General features: G+C 36.9%; 1 protein-coding gene across 5 annotated transcripts in view; it reads left to right on the top strand.

The window, feature by feature from the left end:
- Positions 1–24,736, top strand: part of GRM8 (glutamate metabotropic receptor 8) — a 315,543-nt gene that overhangs the window by 143,136 nt on the left and 147,671 nt on the right. For all 5 annotated transcript variants that reach the window (XM_066550668.1, XM_066550665.1, XM_066550670.1 and 2 more), the window contains 2 exons: positions 864–1,018; positions 1,964–2,101. In XM_066550668.1, coding sequence (XP_066406765.1) covers positions 864–1,018; positions 1,964–2,101 — 293 coding nt within the window. The remainder of the gene's footprint in view (positions 1–863; positions 1,019–1,963; positions 2,102–24,736) is intronic.

Below are 24,736 nucleotides of genomic sequence, written 5' to 3'. Positions count from 1 at the left end.
GCCACTATAGAATTTCAAGGTGGCACAGGCACAGGCTCTTCTCTCTGTCTCTCCTGGGTGGGGGGTGGCTGCCCGATGCCTCTCAGTGCTCCTCCACCCTTCCACCCTGCAGGGGCCTTCCCCTCCCTTCTGTCCAGGCCCGGCCTACCTCACCCGGCCGCATGGCTGCCCCTGGGCCTACCTCACCCGGCCCCATGGCTGCCCCTGGGCCTACCTCACCCGGCCCCATGGCTGCCCCTGGGCCTACCTCACCCGGCCCCATGGCTGCCCCTGCCCCGCCCAGCCCGCAGCCGGGCAGGGCAGCTCTGAACCTTTCCCTGCCCGGAACCCAAGAGAGCCTCCCACGGGAGAGCCCTGCTTTAACCCCGTGCTCTCAGAGGCGGACCCAATGTACCAATGGCCACATTCAATGCCAATATTAAAATCTGAGCACCCATTGGCCTGACCACAGCATCCCAGAAAACATATTTCCTGTCAAACCACCACAATACTATGTAAAAATTCTTGGAAATCTGATGATAAGAAATGGAGTTGTAATTATAGAGTGTACTGGTCCTTTATTCTGTGTAGTTCCAGACTTCTCCTATCTCCTAGGAGAGAAGTGCCAATAGATAGCTATTTGGCTACTGAAAAGGAAGAAGCCAATAAGAATACGAGAAAAAAATGGCGAAAGATGAAACAAATTAACTTGTATATTACTGTATCTTGAGTTCATTACAGCTGTTGTTGAATATGCCTTAGACTGTGAAAATGATGGATTAATTAATTATTGTAAGCTTATGCATAGCCAAAATAAATGTTGGGTTTCTCAAGTTCTTTGTAAATGGAATTTGTTTAATTGGTCTTTTGTTGTTTGTTTGCAGGAGAGTACTGGAAGCAGCCAAAAAAGCTAATCAGTCTGGACATTTCCTCTGGATTGGCTCAGACAGCTGGGGGTCAAAAATTTCACCAGTCCAGCAGCAGGAGGAGATTGCTGAAGGAGCAGTAACCATTCTACCCAAAAGAACATCCATAGACGGTAAGGATGCATGTGGCACAAACCTTTCATTTTCTGTCAAAATTTAAGTACTTTAGATCTCTTTAACAATAATTTAAAAATCATGTAGTCATTGATTACAGCAAATTCAGGAAAAGCTTTCCAAACAAGTTACCTGAGTTGGCCTGATACAACAATAATTTAATATATCTGTTGAGATGAGGAGATGTGGAATCTGCAATTAGGCAATCTTGTAATTGTCTAATAATGATGGTACTTGGAGTTGAGAGCTTCTTAACCATAGCCTGGTCATTCTTTGGGACAAATAAAGAGAATATTGGATGAATGATAATGAATCAGATTATTCTCTGGGGAGGAGATTGATCTGTGACCCGCTTTCCACTCCTAAACTTACTTTAAGAAGTTACTGTATTAAGAAAGATTCTTACTTGGTGGATGAAGTGGAAGTTGGTTTGCAGTACCTTATTCCTGTGAGGGTACTGGATATAGTAACATCTCTAATGTTTGGGTAAGTGTGCTAAACTGGTAATTGGTTAGGAAAATGAACACTATTGAGGTTACATAGAGAATTTAGCCACAGGGAAATACTTGTAAGGACCTAATCCAGATGGGATATGTTAATCATGATTTCATTATGACCGCTTTGCAGGGGTAAGGCTGGTGATCACCAGATTTAAATAAGAATGTTTAGTTTCTCAACTGGTGTCATTAACTATATAAATAGAAGCAGAATTATAGGTGTCCTGGATGTCCTCTTGTTCAACAAAGAGCTACCCCATGATTTTATGTGGCCTTGAAATGAAGTCCAATCCTTAGATGCTACTATGCTCATAAAATAGTTTGTGTCTAAAGCTTTTTCTTGTTCTTATAGTTATAAAAAATCTGATATTGTCTTTAAATTTATATTTTTATACTATTTTTATAAGTATCATATTTTAATGCTTCTTTCATTTCTCTTCAATGTAGGATTTGATAGATATTTTCGGAGCAGAACACTTGCTAACAATCGAAGAAATGTCTGGTTTGCAGAATTTTGGGAGGAGAATTTTGGATGCAAGTTAGGATCACATGGAAAAAGAAATAGCAATATCAAGAAATGCACAGGTAACTGTGAAAGTAAAACGTTATCTGTAAATTGTTTATAGGAGTGACGGAAAGGAGCTGCTTTCTTTTCATCACTTTTCTGTCTCCCTTCAGTTCTCCAATGCATATTGCTGAGTTGTAAGAAAAGTGTGACTTTTTTTAACCTGAAGAAAAAAATCATGGACAATGTATGAGAAATTTAGTTGTTAATTTGCACAAATACAACGATAGTACAGATTTTATTAAAGACCAGTGCAAGTGCTTCAATTCCATTTATGTTTTCAATGACCTCCTCTATCCCTCTATCTGTAGTTGTCAATATGTTTTTTTTAGCAAGTGTGTGCATCATGATAATTTTCATTGTTAACCCTAAAGTATATACAGTGAAAATTAAATTTATGTTTAAACTATTGAGGTCTTGATGATAGGTCAAGTCTTGAACTCCTTATTTGGTTTACCAACCGTGTTTGAGGATGAAGGTAAAAGCAAATCAATATGTTCTTATTTGTCCCTATGTGCAAAAGAAGGATCCTGTATCATATGATAAAGCTGAAAGCCTCTAAAAAGTTTGAGCAAAAACTTGAAGTAATTGTCACTAGTTTTTGCAAATGTGCTTGCTCAGGCATCATACCCAGATGCAATTGTCATGACATCTAATACAGCAGACACATCAGCAGCTGGCTTAGATCTTCTCTATGAGATGTTGCTTTCTTGGCGTTACTTGAAAAGTTTATAACAAGTGTTACTTTCTGTGGCTAGAGCAGATTGCTTATGTTACTTTTTGTGTAGGCATTTTTACCTAATATCAGGGCTCCTTATGTCATTTCCTTAATTACTGCCACCATGCCCAGCATTGCTGTCTGTGACCATCATCTCCGTGAGTAGTGCCAGCAGCACTACACAATTTTGCTGCACTACGCACATAAGTTGTCTGTGATGTGCCTTGATTTTCCTGGCAGTCTCTTCTTTCACCAAATAATATTTTCCCCATGGAACATCAACTTTTTTTTTTCACTTGCTGTCCAAAGATTTCTGGCTGCTTGCTGACACTGTCATGTAGCCTTTGTTATAGGGGTGCCCTTCCAAGCTTTCTGCATGCCAGCACCCCACTTCTTCTGGGCTTGTCAGACAGAAGCACTTTGAAGTCTCCAAGAACATGGATTCCTGCACTTTCTGGACCATCAGATTTATTGTATGTGTATTGTGCCATCAATTCAAACACTTACTGCACTGGGCTTCACAAGTCACAGATACAACTCACACAAACATCAAAGCCATGCATTTGCTCTGTCATTTCAGCAAAGCCTTGTCTTCTGCATTTTGCCACATATTTCACAAAAAAAGGGTAATATTCAGTTCCTCACTGAGCTAAATGATAGCTCATTACTCTAATCCTTTACTCCTTGACCTTGATTCATATAGCAGTAAATCACGGCTGGATAGTTGCCCACATCTGGAAAGGGATTATTTTGTTATTGCTATTTTAAGTGGATAATAGATCAGTCTTTTAAGTTCTTCAGGTGGAATGACTGGTGTATGAGTTGTAGTTTAGGAAGCTCTAAATGGTACCACAGATGGTTGTATGACTTATCTCAGCCTCATCTGTCAAATTGAATTACCAAAAGTAGTGTATGAAATGCATAGGCTGTATCTTGATCCAAAATAATTTCTAATTTGAAACAGATATCTTTATATTTTATGAAAAAAAATTCTGGTATGTTCTCTGAACCTGAAAATAGAAAGAAAACATATTTCTTGTGCCCAGAAAGTTAACATGGTGCTAAGTGATGGGACAAAGACATGGGAGGTCCCATATGGAAGTTGCACATGCATTTTAACTGGCAGGGAAAAAACAATGACTTCTTCTGCAAAGTACCTATGAGTGATAGGACTCTTGACTAAAACCACTTAAAAGTGGCTTGCTACAATAGAAGAAGTCCCAGTCAAACAGAAGCAAATCTGACACAAACTGGCAATTCATCATGATCCCTATGCTTATCTAACTCAAATTTAAAGGGTGGGTAACAAAGGTACCCAAAATATGATAATTTTAAGTAAACTGAGCCAAGAGATGGTGGTGGTGGTGGTGGTAGTAAATTCAAAATAAACCTCCTGTGATTTAAAGAAAATTATAGGTAGAGAATGGGGGAATGACCTCCTGCCCAATTTAGACTCAGAGAATTGCAAATGATATCTTGACACACCCCACTTCATTTGTCAGAGCCTCTCATGCACAAAAGAGAGGCAACAATGAAATCCCGGCTGGTTCTTCATACCACAACTCTCCAAACAGTTGTCTGATTTCCTATGTCTGCTAAAAATGGAAGAGTGTCCTACCCATGAATTTCTCTTTTCCCTGAGAGGCCAAAAGCCTCATGGCCATGTCTGCTCTGAAACAATGGTGGTAAGTGAAAAAAATGAATGAATCCCCAGATTTTAATAAGAATATAAGAGCTGTTACATTTACTTGTTTATAAATTTTTCTTGAAAAACTTGAAATTCCTATGGCCTATCTCCATTGACATTTTTCCTTGCAATGGGCTTTCTCTGATATTTTGTGTGTAGCATCTCAGTCCTGATTTTCAGCTCAATTCTTTAAAGGTGTGTGCAGGTGGCCGAGCATAGGAACAGGTTGCCCACAGAGGTTGTGGAGTCTCCTTCACTGGAGATATTCAAGAACTGTCTGGATGCAGTTCTCTGCCACGTGCTCTGGGATGACCCTGCTTGAGCAGGGAGGTTGGACCAGCTACCCACTGTGGTCCCTTCCAGCCTGAGCCATTCTGGGATTCTGTGCTTCTGTATTCCCATCTCTAGTTCAGAACTTGAAGACTAAATGTAAAAACGCCATTTATTCTAATTTTCCTGTATTTTTATCTGTGCACTGCAGAAAATAAGATTCTCTTTTTGTTTTGCCCACGAGTCCAATTTGTAAATCATGTCACTGTCTGTATATATGTTGAAGATATGTCTGGATATGGCACTTTGGGATATGGTTTAGAGGTGATTATGGTGGTACCAGGTTGACAGTTGGTCTAGATGATTTTGAAGGTCTCTTCCAACCTTGGTGATTCTGTGATTTTGTGGTGTTGTTATGTCAGTAGGCAGTAGTACACTGAAAGAAATCCAAAAGCTCAAGATACAGGCACAATCTGAAAATCTCTCTCTCCAATGATATCAAAAGGCAAAGTGAGAGGTATAAAATTTCCTCAGACTCAAGATGTATTTTATTATGCCTTTATCTTACTTAGGAGGTACTTGACTCTTTTTCTCATATAACATTTATAATTCCCAACAACAAAACTGATATCCCTGTTCTCTATTTAGTCAAGTTATTCATAACTATAAATTTTTGCTGCCTGCAGTGAGGATGCTACTGGTCTAATCCAATTTCAAGATTTTTTTTTCCCCTATGAAGATACTAGAAAATGCTTAATAGTGAGAAACCTTTCTCTCTTTTATTTTCCACATAAAATCAAGAGTCTTTTAAGCACTGGAAGTATGAAAGGCATTTATCTTCCTTTAAGGTTAAGAATTACACAGGGGCATAAGCCTTCTTACCTTTTCTTTTCTTATACATTACTGACTATTGCAGTCTAGCACTGTAATAACTTGAACAGTTTATTTGAATTTTGAAATCCTGTTTATTTGTGGTTGCTGTTGCTTCTTATTCCTATAAGAATTTGTGCTCTGGAGAGACGTAAAGTAATAAGTTTCTTTTGAATTTTCCCATTTGTTTCTTTTCTGATTTTTGCCATGTTACAGAAAGCAATGATTCACCTAAGCTTTGAAAAAGTAATTTTTTTGCCACTATTGATTTGAAGCTAGCTCTGTGTGTTTCTGAATGTGAGTGTACATTGATCAAATCCTCAATATTAGAATAATTTATTGAAAAATATTAGGGATTTCTTGTTCTAATTTTTCTGGAATTAAAAAATATCAAATTGATCATTAATTTAGTAAGCATGAAACAATAATTCAATGACTACCCTTTAACTATTTTACTTGGGAAAGAAGAAAGGCCTTTGCAGAGAAAACTCATTCATCTTACTACAACAAAATGGAAAAGAGCACTACCAAGTTTAAACCATATGTAGAGGTTACAAGAAGCCTTACTTTACATATTTATTCAAGGTGTAGGTTTTCTATATTCAATGAAAACATTTTTAGTGAGATATGATCCTTTCAGGGGTCTTCAGTAATCTTTTTCTAGCAGTGGGTTTTCTGTAGGGAGGAGAAGTGAGGAGACGGAAAGGTTTTCACTCATCCCTGTGCCCCAGCAGAAAAATGTAAAGGCAGAGACAGTATTCTTTCATCCTTGGATTCCTGTTGATTCTTCAAGAGGAAGGGCTTGCCTGGTGGTTTCAGGATATGGCAGAGACTCTATGCCTCTTGCTCTACTTTAAATTTAACATCCCCATATAAAATTTTTCCATACCCTCATCCCTGGTAGAGTCACCTGGGGGCCAGTTTTGGTAGTTGAGGATTTAGCATTACTTAGAAATAATGAGGACTGACCAGACTTGTTCTTCGCTCTGACTCTTGGTTGTTGAGCTATTACTTGTCAGTCCCACCTAAATGTAGATTTCTAGATCTTATCTTCCTTAAGAAGGCTACAAAAGGATGAATACAATTATTTGAAAATCAAAAAAAAGATATTGCAGAATACTCTTTTAATAATTGCATTGAATAGAGACAACATACAACATCACTTTTTCCGGAAAGCAAAAAAGTAATAGTAAAAAAAAGCACCATAAATGATGAAGCGCAAAGAGAGCAGAGTAAGAATTAAATGAAATCTACTTACATTTGCTTTCATTAACCTCACAGACTGCTAATACTTGATTTCAAGCTAACAAAAATTTTGGAAGTCCTCTTTTTGTATTTGAATGTATTTGTTTGTGTGCACTTATACAAGCAGATATGTGTTTGTGTTTGTATGCTTAAGCAGATAGAAATGTAACATGAAAGTCACTTACTATATCATGTTTTAATGGGAAAAAACATAGCTTCAGCTTCAAATCTGACAAAAGAAGTCACAATTCCATTGAGATTTGTTCTGGATTTTGCCCACAGAATCCCTTGAAGGCATCCATTATGGTCTTTGAACAGCAAAATGGGGTCCTTTAATAAAACATCAATGTAATGTGGCACTTTCATAAAACCTCAACAAAAATGTTGATTATAAATTTTCTTCATGTACATCCCCACAGAAGGAGTCTTCCCCCTGTTTTCTATGGTTAGAATTCTAACTACTCTGCAAACCTAATCAGCCTTTAACTGCCTATAATGTCTGACTGTGCTGCTAAAAATAAAGATGAAGAGTTTCCAAAAGTATAGAGACCTGTGTCAATTAGCCTAATTTCAATTTGCTCCATCAAAATGAGCTGTTTGTTTCACTGACAAAAAATCATGGTGCAGTATAATAAAAACCATGCATATCTGGAACTTCTCAGAGATATTATTTATTTTCTTAACTAACCTCTTTGAAATTACAGTTGCCCCTAAAAATATTAATAGGAGGAAGTAAATTTACTCATGTGTGTATGCAGTCACATTCTGAAAAGTTTTTAGGACAAATTGAAAACCAGAATGTGAATCTTTTAGTGGCACAATGACTTGCTATTTTATTTGAGTAATGGTTCCATTACCATCAAATCACTCCCAAAGTAGTTTCTTTTCTTGATGAGACCTACAGAAAATTAAGAAAACCAGAACAGATGCAGTTGAGACACATGAATTTAGCACAATTCTCAAGAGGCACTAATGCTTAGGAGGGACTCTTTTAGAGTACACAGAAATAGCTATTGCTCTCCCTCTTTCTGATTTGTAACTAGGATGTTAAGGCATAAGAGTTAGAAAGAGTAATTCTTATTCTTTCTATTCTTTTGTTGTTGCTTGCCATTTTCTTGATTCCCGTTTGAAATGTATCTTCTGCATAAACCCAAAATAAGTTTTGACATGTTAGTTATATTTCTGAAATGTCTATTGCTGTTTTATGTGAGTACAGTAATCTGACATAAAAATCACAATAGTTGCATTAGCAGGAGCCAAGCTGACTGTGGAATCTTTGCTACCAATCTCATCCATTGGACACAAAAGACTTTGAGGGCATATGGAGTGACTTGCAAATAAATTGATGATGCAAAAGTTCCCACAGAATAATATTTTCTCTATAAGTTAGTTCTTGATTTAAGTACTAACTTATAGAGAAAATACTATTCTGGACATAAGGATATAAGCAATTTAAAAAATATGAGAAAAAGGGAAAAACAAATGGTAAAACAAAAGAAATTATTTGTCTTTCTATTGTGACCTCTATACTGATTGTTTGATATTAAAATAGATTTCAACTTATTTTGATCTTAGTTACTACCAACACCAGAAGCAAACCTATATATCTTAATAATAATATTAATTTTATTATAGAATTAGTAAGAGTAAATGAAGTTATTTCATCAAGTAGCAATGGAAATACTTTGGATCGCTTTTCTATCATGAGCATTTTCAATACATTGAGTAATTATTCACCCATGAAATGTCCCTCATTTATAAGTGATTGCTCATCTTTTGTGGAAGGGAGTTCAGACTGGTCACCTGTAAACAGATGTAGATGCTTTTAAATCTACCGAGTAGAATTTTATTGCAGAAGTAGTCCATGAAAAATCAATGGGACGTACACAATGAACTTTAGTATAATTCAGTGTAGGAAAGGAGGTCAGAATTTGTCTTTCAATGGCTAAGTGTAGCCATTAAATGTACCAATTATAGTTCAGTATTTCCAGAATATTATTTGTATCCAATATTTGAGTTAGGTGTTTTTGTATGAAGGGCCCTTATGAAAGGTCAGGTAGAAGCACAGGTCTCCTTAATTTGTGTTAAAATCAGGGTACAGGGGACAAAAGGTATATTTGTTATATTGAGTTCACATTGGTTTAACTGCATGACTGGGCATAATGATTTGGACCCTGGACTAATACATATTTAGGGCTTGCAGGCTTCAACTTGGAAGGAGCTCATGAGAATGGATTTACTTAATTCTCCAACTTCTGGCAGGCCACCTCCATATATCTCTGTAAACTGCTTAGACTAGTATGACTTATCCTGTGAGGATGCCCATCTCTCTTTACAGATTGCAAATAGTCCTAGATGACTAAATTGGATCAGGTGTCCCACTTTTAGATTGCTCAAACCAGCTGAAATGGCTTCCATTCTATGGCTGCTCTGATCATTGCTTTCTCAACAAAGCAATCTTCCGTCCAGGTTCCTGTAAGATCATGGTGATAATGCTAATATTTCTTAAGTATTCATTATGAATATTAACTAAAGAGATAATTTAGCATTCTTACAGGCACTTTCATATATAGAAACAGAAGGGAAGTAAATAAATGACAGTCCTCTGTACACAGATTATCAGAAAATATTCCTCAGATCTGAATATATGACCATTTGCTTACTGATAATACCCCAGATTCCAAGGACGTAATACCCTGTGGACTTATGCAAAACTATTTTAAAATGACTTGTTGAAAAAGATTCACATTTCTGTTTTATATTTAGGTTTTCCCTTAAATAAATAAAATATTTAATTATTCTGGTTGAAATCCTTTTATGCTGTGAAGAGATGGTACCAGGAGACAGAGAAATTAGGGATTTAAAAATTTTGATGAATCTACATAATGTGTGTGAGCTGTCACTGAGACAAATATAGCTGGTGTTGTAATTTCATAGATCCTGGGGAAAATAAAATGACTTTCAGATTATTAAAGCAACGCCGTGGAATGAGGTGTGCGTCCTTTAGTGGTATCTCTGATTGTAACAGTAGGCAATGGCTGTTTGATGCTCTGGGGTTTTCTTGACTTCAGCATTTACTGAAGTTTTGGCAGCCAAGAATGGTCTCAGTTGATTTTTTATTTTGTTAAAATGTAAAACAGTGAAAGAGAAAGCCTATATGCTACATACATTCCACCTGACCCCACAAAATTAAAAGATCCAAATGCTTTCAAAGCTCTGCAGTGATGGGGCAGGTGGTGTGCTGAGGTCATACTCTTCAGGGTTCCCTTGTTTCCAATCTGTTCTTTACTTTTCCATGTGCTTAAATATAAATATTTGGGCCAGAGATCGAATTTTTTCAGGTTTTTTTTTTTTTGTTGAACAGACTTTCCTGCTTTATTCTTTCAAAGAAGAAGAAAAGAGAGGGGGCACTTGCACATTATAAACCTGTTTGTATGAGTGCACTCAAATTTAAGTGCCATGTAAACATTGTTTGGGTCAGAAAATATGGGTGCATTTTCACTCTTAGTGCTAGATTCTGACTGTTGGTAGACGTTTTCCTGAGCTGTACTCTAGAAAGAAGAGTTCTTCAAAGGATCTCAGGTAGATCAACAATTATTCTCTCATCTTGAAATGAACAAATAATTTCCATCACTAGAAGCACTTCAAGGTAACTTTTTAAATTGACTATGGCTTTTGAAACTACAGCAAACAAGAAACAAATTAATTTTATTCCTTTTAAATTTTGAAAAATTGACCAGGTGTCTAAAAGTGGCAGTTTTAGGAGCATTCTAAGTGCTGGCTTGAAGAGTGATATCTGCAATTGATATCTGCAATTGCTTGAATCTCTGCAATTCACAGAATCACTGTGAAGAATATATTTGAATAACAAAATCATTAAGGTTGGAAAATACCACCAACATCATTGAGCCCAACCTTTGACCAAACACCATCACGTACAGTCATTTCAATTTCAGAAATAACCTTTTATATTTCATATAAAAATCTGAATTTTTAAAAGTCACTGTCCATTTAATCTGAAATTTTTTACCAATTCCTCTGTGAAATAATCTTACATGTAATTTATGATGATAATAAAGGAAATAGGGTTTGGAACACCAGAACAAAGATTTTGCAACTTAGTTTCACAGAGATAAAATACAAAGGATGTATGGCCAGACCTTCAATACTGTACATGAGTGTTGCTTTATTGGCATGAAGAGTTATGAGATTTGAGAGGATATGGCCCCCCAATGAGAGTAATAGCTTGATTCCTTGTGGAAATCACAGAGTGGTCAGTAATCAAAGGCTGAGTAGATAAGAAAAGCTTTAAAGGAAGGATCAGAAGGAAAGCTACATTGCTTTTTACTTCAGAAGATAAGAATTAGATCTTATGAGTAGGGTGAAAATAAGCAGAGCTTTGTAGTCAAGTTGAACAGAACCTTGAAATAGAGACAAGAAGTACGAACACCCTATGAAAAGGGTAACCAACCAAGAATTTGATCTCAGCAATACTCTATTCTGAAATGTTCTAGTACCAATGAAAGCAAAATTGTTTTCGAGAGTGGACTACAATGCATATTACTCTTTTGGTCTGCTGTCATGTGGTTTTGTTTTTCCCAGTATATGTACATATAAATATATTTATTTTTTTCTCTTTTAACATGAATCTCTTTTCTGAAAAAAAGAATTAAAACTTCTTGTAGCCTCCTTCACTGTAGTGTTGAATCATGTTGGCTTTTGCTTTTAGAGCCTTTAACATAAATGCTTTATGTTTACTACCAGTAATACATGTGACATTATAAAAAAGAAAGTGTGCTTTTAGGATATGAATGGTGGTTTTACCACCTTCCTCACCTTTTTATAGTGCTCCTTAAATAACAATGCAAAAAAATCCTATACTAATTTTTTTCCTCGGTTTATATATTTATTTTTACTCAATTTTAGAAAGCTGCATCTGAGCATATATTGGTTTTTATTACAAAGGTGCTCATTTGTAGTTGTATTTCAAATTGTGTCTAGAGAATTCATACACATAAAGACTAGCATCCTCTCTCTTGGTGTTCTCTGTTCTTGTTGGTCATTTACAATATCTCTGGCTGATGCTTCATTATAATATTTGCTTGCCTGAAATGTGGCTATTCAAAATTTCACATAATCCTATTTTCATTATGTTCAAGTCTTTAGTAACTCTTTTATGAGACTGTACATTTTGCTATAGCTCAGTTTATTGATTCATTTACCAACAAGTTTATGATTATTTTTGGTTTTTTTCTAAAAGTGCTCCAAATGTTTTTAATGGTAGTTAAAATTAATTCTTATTTCAGTGTGAGGAATTAATTACATTATGATCAAGCATTTCAGGTGTAATTGTGCACAGAAAGAAATTGCTGGGCAATATTTAGAAATACAGCTCCAGTCATGCAAGGTAGGCTGTATGGGGGCCACTTATGCATCAGTGCAGGACTGCACTGAACTCAGTAGCATTTCATACCTGAAGGATCTTATGAATGATTCTAACTACCTAAAGAATGTCTTAAATATATTTTCTACCTGTGTAGAAATGTTCTATAGCCAGTCCCACAAGCAAATAGTCATTTTAAGTGCTGGCACTTTGTGTTTTTGTGATACCTCCCTAGAGAGTAGGAAGTTAATGGAGAACATGTGTTATTAAAACTTTTCATTGATCATATGTTCTTCAGCTTTGTATGTGATTGACTTTCTGATCAAATGATGATGATTTGACCCTATGCTTTTGGTTTTGACATTCATACAGACCTATTCTCTTGAGCATTTAATTTTTAAATATTAACATGGTTTGCAGCATGCATGTACATATGTCTCGGTATGCATTAATCTCCGGTATAAAATCTCCTTTCTCTTAATCCCTACCTGTATGCAGGTTTACAAAGGATGACTTTGGAGAAAAATCTTTTGCCTTTTCCAATGCCATCTCCTGTCTCTAATCTTTGTATTACTGATCTTCAATTCACAATAGAAAGTCTAAGTGGGAGGTGAAGGACTGAAGGGATTATTGAGAGTCATAGCAGGCAGCCTGGAGAAAGGGAACCTGATGTTGTGGGAGCTGGGCCTTAGAGCTGGACCTCTTTGTGTTGGCATGCACTGGTAGGCCTCAGGAGAACTGTTCCCAGTCCCCTCTCCCTTGTTCCTAATCTTAGGTGAAGGAAAGCATTTAAAATGACTCCTGTTACACATAAGGAGCCTATTTTGGAAAGCAGGGAAAAAATGTAATTAGGGTCAAAACCTTATTCTTAATTTATTATTCAGGAAATCCTCTTGAGAAGCAGGACTGCAAAGAAGATCAATCTTCTATTTTAAAAAGGATTTTGGCATTTGGAATTGAAATTAAACCAGTCCATTTTACAATTCAAAGAAAAGAGAATTAAGCCTTATTCCACTCAATGAAAATACTCTAGTGCGTTATCTAACTTAAAAATCAAATGCATGTAACCAAAAGTTTCAAACTGGTTCAGTTCTAAAATGCAACAGTTCCATTTATAACATAGTTCTGGTTTTCTCTACCATTTTTCCTAAAACCCAAATGTTGCTAAGTATTTTAGAAAGTGTATTTACTGTAATGGAACTACATTCTATAGAGAAGTGTAAGTCTGTAACAAACCCTCCCTATAAGTCTATAGCTTAAGATGAGTTAAAAAATGTATGATTTAGGACCCAGAAAAAATATATATTTTATCAGAGCAGTGTATAGTATTTTATTGTGTACAATACATGCTGATTATGATGAATCACACAGATAAAAATATTGACATTCATGTCTAGTAGTTTTCAATGTCTCTGGACAATGGATTCATCCTCCTATAGGGCTATTTTCCAGCAGAAACTATCTAAATCGGGCATTTGACCTCTTTCTCAAAATCAAAGATATGATTGTAGAGGTAGAATCTCAGGCAGGAGCTGGGTAAATTCACCACTTAGCAGTTATGTATTTCTTGAAAGCCAGCTATATCAATTCCTACAAGAGAATGAAACACTGTGAAAAATGCAAATTTAATGCTCCTGTAGAACTTTTTTTTCTTAAACATTTCCAAAAATTGGAACATTTATTGTTCTTTTATACTGGCCTATTATCCCTTGAAAAAAATAGTTTTACTGCACATGTATCACAGGGATGGGTTATTCAGCTTTTTTGAAAGAATTATTTTTGGCAGTATGATGACATCAGAAATGGGGCATATTTGGTTCCTGATGAGTTATCGTTCAAGAAAGAAGTGATTTCCTTGATTTGTTTTTAATTTAAAGTACATTGGTAATTGTGGAAATTTCATCTTTAACATAAGCTTTCCTAGTTCAGAAGATTTCTTGATGTCTCTTATTTGAGGAGACTATTGTGTTCAAAGATTCACAGAATTGTTAAGGTTGGAAAAGACCCCTAGGATCATCTAGTCCAACACAGCCATGTTCACCACTAAACCAGCTCCATGTTCTTCTGACATTTATTAAAACCAAGCCCCTCTTTCTGATCAATAGGCTTTCCTCAGCCAGGTGTTAAAGCAGCTCCTTTTTAACTTTGCAGTATTTGTGCCATCCAAAAGACAAATTCTTGGTTACTGAGGTAAGAATGCACACAGCTATGTGGACACAGATACCATTCCAGCTGTGCAATTATGTGAACTGGCAGGCTTTGGTGGAGGAGAAGCATCTGGTGATTGTGGAGGCTGAATGGTTTTCAGGGCTCAAAACAAAGCAAAGTCTTCGGTCAGTCACAGAATATTTTACTTTTTGTTAGGCCATTTGCAGACTTTCAGATTTTTTTTTATGCCACTTGGAATTGAAAGGTATAGAAATGTTCCCACAATTAAGAACTGGTAATTCAAATACAGACAGATTAGTAATATAGGCTGTGAGAAATATGCTATGCAAACTTAGGTCCATTGTCCATCCACACCTTCCAAAAAGGAGAGAGAAAAAAAGGAGATAAAATGTTACTTCTATCCTGTCCCAAATCATGAGTTGCCTACCCATTTGTTTGTTTATCTGTTGCATGCAGTGGTTTGTTAATTTTACGACCCCATAAAAAGCTCTTAGACCTTCCTGGCATATCCTCTTCCACTTATCTTGGTCTATGTCGCTTATGTAAATTGACCCTAATGAGGTGATTCTGAAATGAATTTCCTCTATTAAAGATTAAATATTTTCAATAGAACTCAATTGTTATAAAGTTTAGTGATGCCTTAAGTTTTAGCTTCCATATTTTTCAGATTCTGTGCTGCCTAGGTGTGTAGTTCTGAGCTTCATGTTAAATGTTGATAATCTCTCTTCACAGAGTAGGTAGACAAAGCAATTCCTTTTTCTAGTTTGGGACCAAGGACAACCATTACAAGTTTCAGGGCCAGGAGGATAAACTGTGGACTGAAGAGAGAAAACTGTGGACTGAAGGGAGGATGTGACTTCATAATCTGAGGGTATAATTGGACAATTACAAAATATGCAAATGGACCAAAACTTATAAAAGTTTGATAACTTGTGACCAATCGTGCATTTTGTGACCATTTTGGATTTCATCTTGGGTGTAGCCCTGGCCAGGCTCTTGTGCTGCCCAGGGTGTATCCATTAAGGCCTTTTAATAAATACCTGCTTTATTCCTTGACTCTGTCTAGCCTCTGTTCTAGGTCAGCCTTCTCAAGGCAGCAGCAGGACTTGCATGGAGATAGCAGCCTGAGCCTTGTGTGGCTGTGCATCATACCTCATACTTCCTAGCATTGTGCTGGTGGGCTTTTAGCTTTGGGAAGTGGATTCATCCCTGGTTTTCACCTTATTTGCAGCATTTTGCTTCATACTGGTGCAAATCATTCTAATTGCAAGGGGAAGGCATTAATTTTCAAACTTGCCTTTTGGAGTTTGTTAGAAAAGCCCATTCAGAGAACAGAGGATGTGCAATTCATAATTCAGGCGCTGAACTTTACCTTTGAGATGTGAGTGTTTAGGTACAACTCTGAAAGAAACTGAAATTCTGGCACCTTAGCACCCAAAGATTTGTACAATTCAGAAATGCAGACAATTCTGACAATGAAGGAGAAACCCCAAAGAACATCAGAGTTTGATGCCTGAAGAAGAAATTGATAATTTACCTCAACTGTGAAATAGAGAGTTGTTGGGCCTTGGAACAGATGGAGAGAATTATATGCATGTCACTGTAAGAAAGGGAGAAAGAATTTTTTAAATCTTGTCTGCTTATTTAGTGGTTTAATTTCTTTGTTATTTTTATATCTTTTCTTCACCGTCTGCATAATCCATTCTTCCTCCTTTTCATTTAATTTCATCCGTCAAGTTTATTATCAAGCTATCTCAAATCACTCTGTAGAAGCAACTTTTGGATAAGTAGATTTGTTAGGTCCCAGAGTATAATAATTAGGTACATTCAGGTAGGCTTGAAAAGGAGCAAATAGCATGAGTTTTCACAGCAGCTATTCAGTGTGACACTTCTATGTGTAAGAATAGTTTTGACTTTTCTCACTTACAGATGCCAGTAGTCTTTTGTAGCAGCTGATCCCCAGTCGAGACTTACTCCCCTTTACAGCTTGAATGCATGACTTGTTTCCATTAGCACTGTCAGGGTGTTTAAAATCATCTTGCAATTTTGTTTCACCTACATGGTGACTCAGTGGTAGAATGTATTAATAAAAGTTTAGAAATAATAATGGTGTTTACCCTTGAATTTAGAAGACTTTGAGGATGTACCTTAATAGTGTCATAGAACTGGTGCAGGTTCACACAGGAATAGATTTATTTCTTATGCTCTGCTAAATTTCCTGTGGAATGCTGAGTGCATTAGGATCCATGGTAACCAAGTCTGCTGCAGCGCTGTATTTCTGTGCTGTTGATAATGCAAGTCCATCTAATTAGCACCAAATGTCAGGGTACTAAGAGGAGCAGGTGGCACCATTTGTATGTGAAGTAAATACAAACACAGTATTTATGTGCAAAACTGGGCAAAATAAAGCCTTTTATAAAGTCTGTTATAGATGGTTTGTGTGATTAATAAGGTCTGAGAGGGAAAAGATAATTATAGCTGTGACCCATGAACTGATAATTTCAAGTTCAGGTTGAACCAAATGCTACTGATAGGAAATATTTTAATCTTGAGCCCTTGAAGAAATAAGTTCTATTACTTTAGGAATACAGACTGTAATATTTGGCATTTTTAAAGTGCATGGTTCATTCCCAGTTCACATTATGTTTTAAAAATTGCCAGGAATAATTACAGTTGTGAATAAAAAGAAGGTGGATTTTAATAACCTTGATTTTAATGAAATCTTAGAGGCTGCAAGCAAGACCTCTTATGTAGTGTCTTTAGGTGACTTGAAGGACCCATACAAACCTCTGTAAGACTCTGTAATATACATAAAGACAGTGTGCATAGACCTGAAGTGAAAGGAAACTGCTATTGATCTGTCTAGATGCCTTTATAGACATAAAGACAGATGTCTCCAGAAATCTAACAAAAATCATTGTCTGGAGGTGCTTTACACTGTTGTCAAACAAGGAATACATGTTCAGGAGAGATGCAACTTATGGGCTTCAGTAAAAACTTAACTGTAATCCATAAAAACTTAAGTGTAACCCATGTTTATGCCACAAAGCATTGCAAGGCCAGGAGCAGGAATGGGACTGAAGATGCATTTATATCTCAAAAATACTGTTTGTCCCTTGTCAGGTGTCAGTTTTTGCCAGGAACAAAAATAGTCCAGGATGCTGCAATCTCTTGTGTCTCATACCTGATTCTATCATAGACAACTTGATTTCCAGGGTGGGACCTTCCCCTGGTGCAGCCAGAATGCCAGATTCCAGCACAGAGCTAATCTGCTGCTTGGGCACCACTTTTATAGCTCCATGACAATGTAGAAGGTAAATAACTGAATGGTATAGGGCCTTTACATGGCTGATTCACACTTTGCAAATTTTGCCTATGATGACTACATTGTTAGCCTGACTGCAAACACTAAACTTCATTTTTATGCTGTATCAGTCTAATTAATCGTCTCATACAAAAATATTCACTAAAATGAAAGATATCATCTATATTAAAATTTTAAGATTTCTGAAATAGCTCCATTAATCTGGCAACTGATACATAAATAAGATTTGCAATTCCATCCATATTATGAAAGTACTGTGCTTTTTTTATATTACAATTTAATTAAAAAATATTAGCTATCTCTTAACACACTATTAAATGGATTTTATTCCCTTCCATTTACAAATTAGATATTAAGTCCTCCTTTTCTTTTTCTTTTTATTTTTTCCATTAAGGGGAATTTGATGTTGAGACAGAGAAGAAAGGGAAAACGTGATGAATGCTTTAAAATATTTGGTGAAAACCCCAGAACCTGAAACATAATAATTGTAAGAGGGTGAACTATTAAGGAGAGATAATTAAGTAAAATTAGTGTCTTGCAGATTTGGAAGTACAGAACATATTGTACAGAGCAAAAAATAAATAAACTTCCAGATGAAAAGAACACCCAAACATGTCCAGAAAAGATTAAGAGACTAGGGTAAGTAATAAAGAAAGAATATAAAAGGCAACATTTCCAAAAATAATAACATACTCCCCCTTGTAGCGGTAAAGGAGAGCAAAAGAGCCAAACAGCTTAAGGGGGAAAATGTAACTGGGCTTAAAAAAGCAAGTAAAGCTAATTTTTTTTAATGTTAAAAGTTCTCATCATTAAACAAATATTTCAATTCAAAGCAATTGCAGAAAGCCATCAGATCCTTAAAAATAATATTCGGAAAGATAATCTTCAGTACAAAATATCACTTGGTTAAAAAGGAAAATAAATACAGCTAATTTTTTACATCAGCATAGCACATTCCAGTCATGTTGTTTTACACATCTGCTTTGCAGGGTAACTGCCTGTAATGTATGGCTTGTTCTGCTCTGGAGCAGTTAGGGAGTGAGCAGAGTTGTAGGACACAGTCTTTGTTCTCTTTCTGTTACTTTGGACAAACCTATAAAGCCTGCTGCTGGTTGAAATTTCTCATGGCATCTCCAGTTTGCTGATAAAATCCAGTACTTCAAGTGACAGCCCCCATCTCCCTGAGTACCTTCCTATGTTTCTGAGTCCAGAGAAACCCTCCTTCTTTAAGAGTGAAGATACCAGTGACTGACAGCAACTTGCATCTTTGGGAGGGAGTATTTCCTGCTGCTGGCAATATCAGGCACTTCTATTTGCATAAAGGAAATGAGGTTCTTATGTCCTTCCAGAGAAAGCTTCTGTTCCTACTGGAGTCCAACTCTGAGGCTGTCCAAAGTAATTCTCTTGCTACACAGAAGTGTTAAAAGACAATGAACAACAGCGACCTTCTTGCCTCAGAGAAACAGTGATTTCTATCTCGGTTTGCCCTACAGCACTCTTGGAAACTTACAGAGAACAGATGATTGCTCGTTGGACAAGGTTGCTGATGTGACTGGATTCCTGTAGTCAGTCTTAATGTAAATGCCCATCCCTCCAGCCTTGAAGTCAATGATATGTTGATTTTTAAAATAATAAGTACGACAAGTTGTCATGCAACTGTGTGCTAATTTCACATGGGCCAGATCAGTCACTGGAAATAACTATGATAAATACCCTCTCCCACTCACTTTATTGTATGTGTACATGAAGGAATGTGGCTGAACAGCAGGCAGGAAGGCTGCCTGATGTCAGTGCTCACACTGCTACAGCACCAGTGCCATTGTACCAGCAAGAAAGTGGGGAAACTGCTTTTTTTTCTGGAGACAACTGAATATGGTTATGTGGGAGAGTGAGATAGGACAGATGGGGAGTGATAAATGTCATGAGTGGGGATGCTGCTGCACAAATACAGGCATGGACTGGAACCAGGAGTTCCAAGCATGGAACTCCTAAGGGGGGCATGGACCTGGCAGAAATCTTGGGAGGGCTTGCAGAAGCTTCCTCGAAGGAATGGGAAAGCTGGGAAGACCACAGAAAATTTGCTGCAGTCCAGGAGGCTGATAAAAATTTTTGACCTAGAAAACAAGAATGGAAATACCTACTCTGTGAGGTACAGTGAATAAGGGAAAGATTTGTTTGCAAACCCTTTTATTTTACTCTGTCTCACCATATTATATTTAACTGGACATTCAAAAGTCACTTGCTTTAGTGTGTGTTTTAATAAATCATTGATGCTGCAGGCTATTTTAGTGTGTTTAGTCTGGTCACTTTTAAGGGAATAGTACAGTGGTTCCAACTTCAGAGTTATGGCCAGCTGAGAGCCTGTCACAATAATTTTTCAGTCACTCTCTCTCCTGTCCTGCTCGCTTGCACAAGGGCAAAAAGCAATGGCTTTGCAGAACCTATTAGCCTCTTCTGCACTGCTTTAGTTCACTGCCTAAAGAAATAAAAGGAACTTTTTATGACTCTCAGTATTTATTTGGGTTTTACTGTGCAGAAATATAACCATCAGGCTTTTATATGGATAAGGATAAACTTAACTGCATGCAAAGTCACATAAAGAGATCTTAGCAGGAATGTAGAAATGTTTAGAGATTCTCACTGATATGTGTCTGTTCTTTGAATTAGATGAATGCAGACTCTGAATATTGAAAATGACTAAACTGTAAAAGATAATGGCCACCTTTTAGTGTCAGAGGAAATCACTGATCTGTCATCCCTGTCAAAAAAGTACAAATGTGGTTTAGACCACAGATCCATCAAATTATTCAAAAGCATATTACTTTATATATAAAAAAAATCTTAGCAACTCTTGAAATCTAAATTGAGGACCTGCAGTGTTCATAAAATTTGAGGAAAAGAAGAAAATGTTGGGTCCTAAATCTGTCATTTGTGCTGCTAGCATTTCATGTGCAGACTCTTTGAAGATTTCACAGTGAATGCATGAATCTAATAACAGGCATGTCACTTGGTCCCACTATGCTGAAAGTGATCCTTCCTGCAAAGAAGTCTGAAACAAGCATTATGTTCACACTTATGTAGAAGATAGAAAACCTCAAAGTTTAGAAAGAGGGAAGCCTCATTTATAGTGCAAGTGAGAGAATTTGTGTCAGGGGAGGTTTAGGTTGGATGTTAGAAAAGATTCCTCCCCCAGAGAAGTTGGGCACTGGAACAGCTGCCCAAGGAAGTGGTCACAGCACCAGCCTGACAGCGTTCAATGCTCTCAGGCACATGGTGTGATTCCAGGGGATGGTCTGTGCAGGACCAGGATCTGGGCTCCATGATCCCTGTGGGTCCCTTTCAACTCAGCATATTCTGTGATTAGTTGAAATCAGCATTTTTATAATCCATCGTCAAAGGGAAGCAGGAGAGAAATTGAGTCTGGAACTCTTACTGTAACTCTGGAGGCTGGAACTCCACTGTACTCTGTTCGGTAACATTAACTGTACTGGAACACTACGTGGCTAGCAAATTAGTCTCTAAAAAAAATGCCACAGTTCTTTAATGGCTATGGTGTTTGCATTTGAAGATCTAAATTATAGAATTTAGATGTCTGTAATTGACAAGCAGTTCTTCACCTGAGATCCTGGAATCACATGGCCCTTTTCCCTTGCAAAGAATGGAAGTAGCTAAGATGGTCCTTGTAGAAGGGTTGATTCATGTAAGCTGAGGGTAGCAGTTGGGTACTCAGTGTAGACTGAGATTTCACCAAGCCTTGTTTCTCACAACTGTTTTTTTTAATGTAAATCCCGACTGCTTGGACTGCTGATAAAAAAGCCAAATGGGTTGAAAGACAAAGAAGGGAGAGTATCTCTGATGAAAGATGATTTTTTTAGAGAAGGGTCTGTTCCAAGCAGACCTGGGCTGAAGGCAGTAGGTTTGCAGGTTTAACTTCCTCAGTAAGACACTGAAGTTGTACAGTGGTCAAAGAAGATTAGCCAAGGGAAGCAGAGTTTCAAGAGTAGGTGGTAGAATTGTTCCTAAGTCTCATCACTGATATAGGTGCACCAGTTAATAACTAGGAGCAAAACAGTCAGCTGACTCTTAAGTCCTGAGAACGTTTTAATATTTTGTATTTACCATTTTTAAAATTGTATTTCCTATTCTTAATGAAGTATATAACATTTTCCTTTGCTAAATGAAAGCTTAGCCATAACTAGCTGTAGAAGTTATCTAACACTGAGACCTTTCCTGCATAAGTTTAAGAGTGCCACAGTGTGTATGTTTGCTCTGCTTGTGATTTCTGAAGGGTCTCAGGAGCTGGCAATTATATCCTTAGAAAGCTGTGGGAGTCAGTTTGAAGTCTGTAATACCAATGGAGAGGAATTGCCCTGAGTGGATGAGTATAAAGAGTGCACAGAGGAACATAATTTCAGATCCAGGGATTAAATCACAGGCATGAAACATTTCTTTCAATGTGTTGATATCTGTGTCATCCCTGTCATGTCACATACACAAGGTGACAATACAAAAGAAGTGAGGTAAGTAGGATGACTGGAAGCAATAGATTAAATTAACACTTAAGCAGGCACTGGCAAACACTAAGTACCTGTCTTCTGGAAGAAAACTGGAAAAGTTTTAAAGAGTGTGTAGATTTTAAAGCATTTCAGAATAGATTTTGGGTTTTTTAAATAGACCAAGAAAATATGGATTTTAAAATCCACAGTGGAGAGAAATCTCAAAAGAAACAAATAAAACTAGGAAATGAAAACAATTTAAAAAAAATTAGTTCAACTAAAAGGACAGGAAGAAAACAGAACACTTTTCAGTTTTTACAGAGAGTTCCTAAGGTAGGAATCCAGTTGATAAACTCTTGCAGACGATGATTCAAATATTTGATGGCTTAAAGATAAAGTGGGTAATGAAAACAGTAATTAAAGAAGTCTTGTAACACAACATATAGAATGTATTATAGAATAGTGATTATATCCTTTGCATAAGAATTTTGTCCTAAACTGGTTCAGTTAAAAAGCACTCATTTACTTTCACCTATTTACTCTCACCTATAAATAGCATTGGTCACATGGGTACAGAGTACAATATTTACATAGAATGACTTTTAAAGTGCAACAGCATAAGACCAGTCATTTGTGCCAAGATTTTTTTTTGTTATCCTGTCTGCAGAATATTATGTTCTTATTTTAAGTTCTGTTATTATGTCCTTATTCTGTTTTATTAATGTTAGTTCTGTAACTGTGTGTCTAAAGGGCACATGAAGAATTAATTTATAAACACTTTTTATCTGCCTATGGGTTACTGTAATTTTCTACGTCCCATTAGCAGTAACCTTCATAGTCCCTTTTCTTGAAGACAGTATGGCTACCTCTGCAGCTTTTGAAGCACAGCCCTGTGTATCTTTGATTTTCTGCAATACTGCTTGAAAGATGGAAATGTCAAGCTGGATGACAGCTAATGAACTGAGTGTTCACTAGTTCATCACACTGGTTTTACCAGAAGCCATTTAGTTACAAATTTGAAATCATTATCTTTGGTGGCATGGGATCACTTGCCTTCTCTGACAGAAGAATTGACACTAGTCAGAATGGCAACTGGCACTTGGAAGGGGCAGATCTAACCGTGGAGTTGCAAAATGTTCTGTGAAAAGAAACTTAGTGCCATTGTGCATGTTCATTTGTGATGAATCTGATCTCTGCAGCTTTGGCCCCAGTGAAGACTCAAAGACATCTGCTCTTCAGCTGTTGTGAGTTACTCCTGTTAACTGAATTTTTTGTTTGGTAAGGGTTTAAATGTGTAATTTTAAAACATGGGGAACTCTTCACAGCTTATCAATGCTTTTGATCAATCAATACCTGCTCCACCTTGGGCCAGCAGGAAAATAGGGTTTGGTTCAATGCTAAGCACTTGTGTCTGAGGAGGTAAACACCTTGAGTACTGTGAGGCACTTGGTAGTTTCCTCAGGAGAGAGGAGACTTTCATTTCTCTAGATAAGAAGTTTACCAAACCATTGTCTGCATGCTCCCCAGATCACACGAATCATCTCTGCGTGTCTATGGGCAAACAGAGATTGCAGCTGGGAGTGTTTTCCTGACTCCAGGCACCAGAGCAGCTGCTGCCAGCTCCCCCTCATGCTTGTGAGCAGTGTGTCAGCTCTTGCTAGATCCTGCCCAGAAAGAGAGGAAGAGGTCAGGCAGAGGTGATTTTGTGCTATGCATTTATGTTCCAATCATGAAAATATCCAGAGTGGCTGCAAGCAGGAGTGTGTGAGGAAAGGATGACATTGTACTGATCTCCAGAAATATTTTGCTGTGAGGTTTCTGTTACACTTCTCTAGGGGAATGCCTCTCCAGTTGCCTGTTGCTCACATCCTTTTCTACTGACAGAACAATGTATCTTACTCAATACCAAGACTGATATGATTCCCAATGGGACAATGTCATTATCTCCCTAAATGAATAAGCAGATTCTGCCTGTCAGTTTTATGGCCACAGCACATCATGTGGGAGACTACAGAATTCATCTTATACATGATTAAAAGAAAATGAGGTAATTGAACTGAAATTTTGTTTGAGGTACCTTAATCAAAATACAAAAATTTGATTGTCTTACTACGTTTACCTGACATTTTTCATAATTTTATTTGGAAAGCAGACACTGATTTCACACGGTGAAAAAATGTTTTTATTAGAAAGGCTTGGCAAGCCTAGCTAAAAGAAAGCACACTAGGAGAAATTTATACTTTAAAAGCGGCTGTTCCATGCACTTTTCTTGTGCATTGAGGCCTGATGTTGAACATTTTCTCATTTTATAGGTTGGAAGCTTTATGCATAATTATCAAAAGGTATTTTTCATTTAAAAATCATTCTTCACAAGACCTACGATGTTTTTACTATGTAGAAATATAAAAATATACATCAAAGGCAATGACATTACATTATATTGTTCCTGTTCTGTGGTATGGCAGGAATTCTCAATTACTCATAACAATCAG

This window comes from Molothrus aeneus, chromosome 5, assembly GCF_037042795.1.
Source record: "Molothrus aeneus isolate 106 chromosome 5, BPBGC_Maene_1.0, whole genome shotgun sequence".
Taxonomy (NCBI): domain Eukaryota; kingdom Metazoa; phylum Chordata; class Aves; order Passeriformes; family Icteridae; genus Molothrus; species Molothrus aeneus.
The sequence above is the reverse complement of the archived record's forward strand: the minus strand, read 5'-3'. Positions and strand labels throughout refer to the sequence as shown.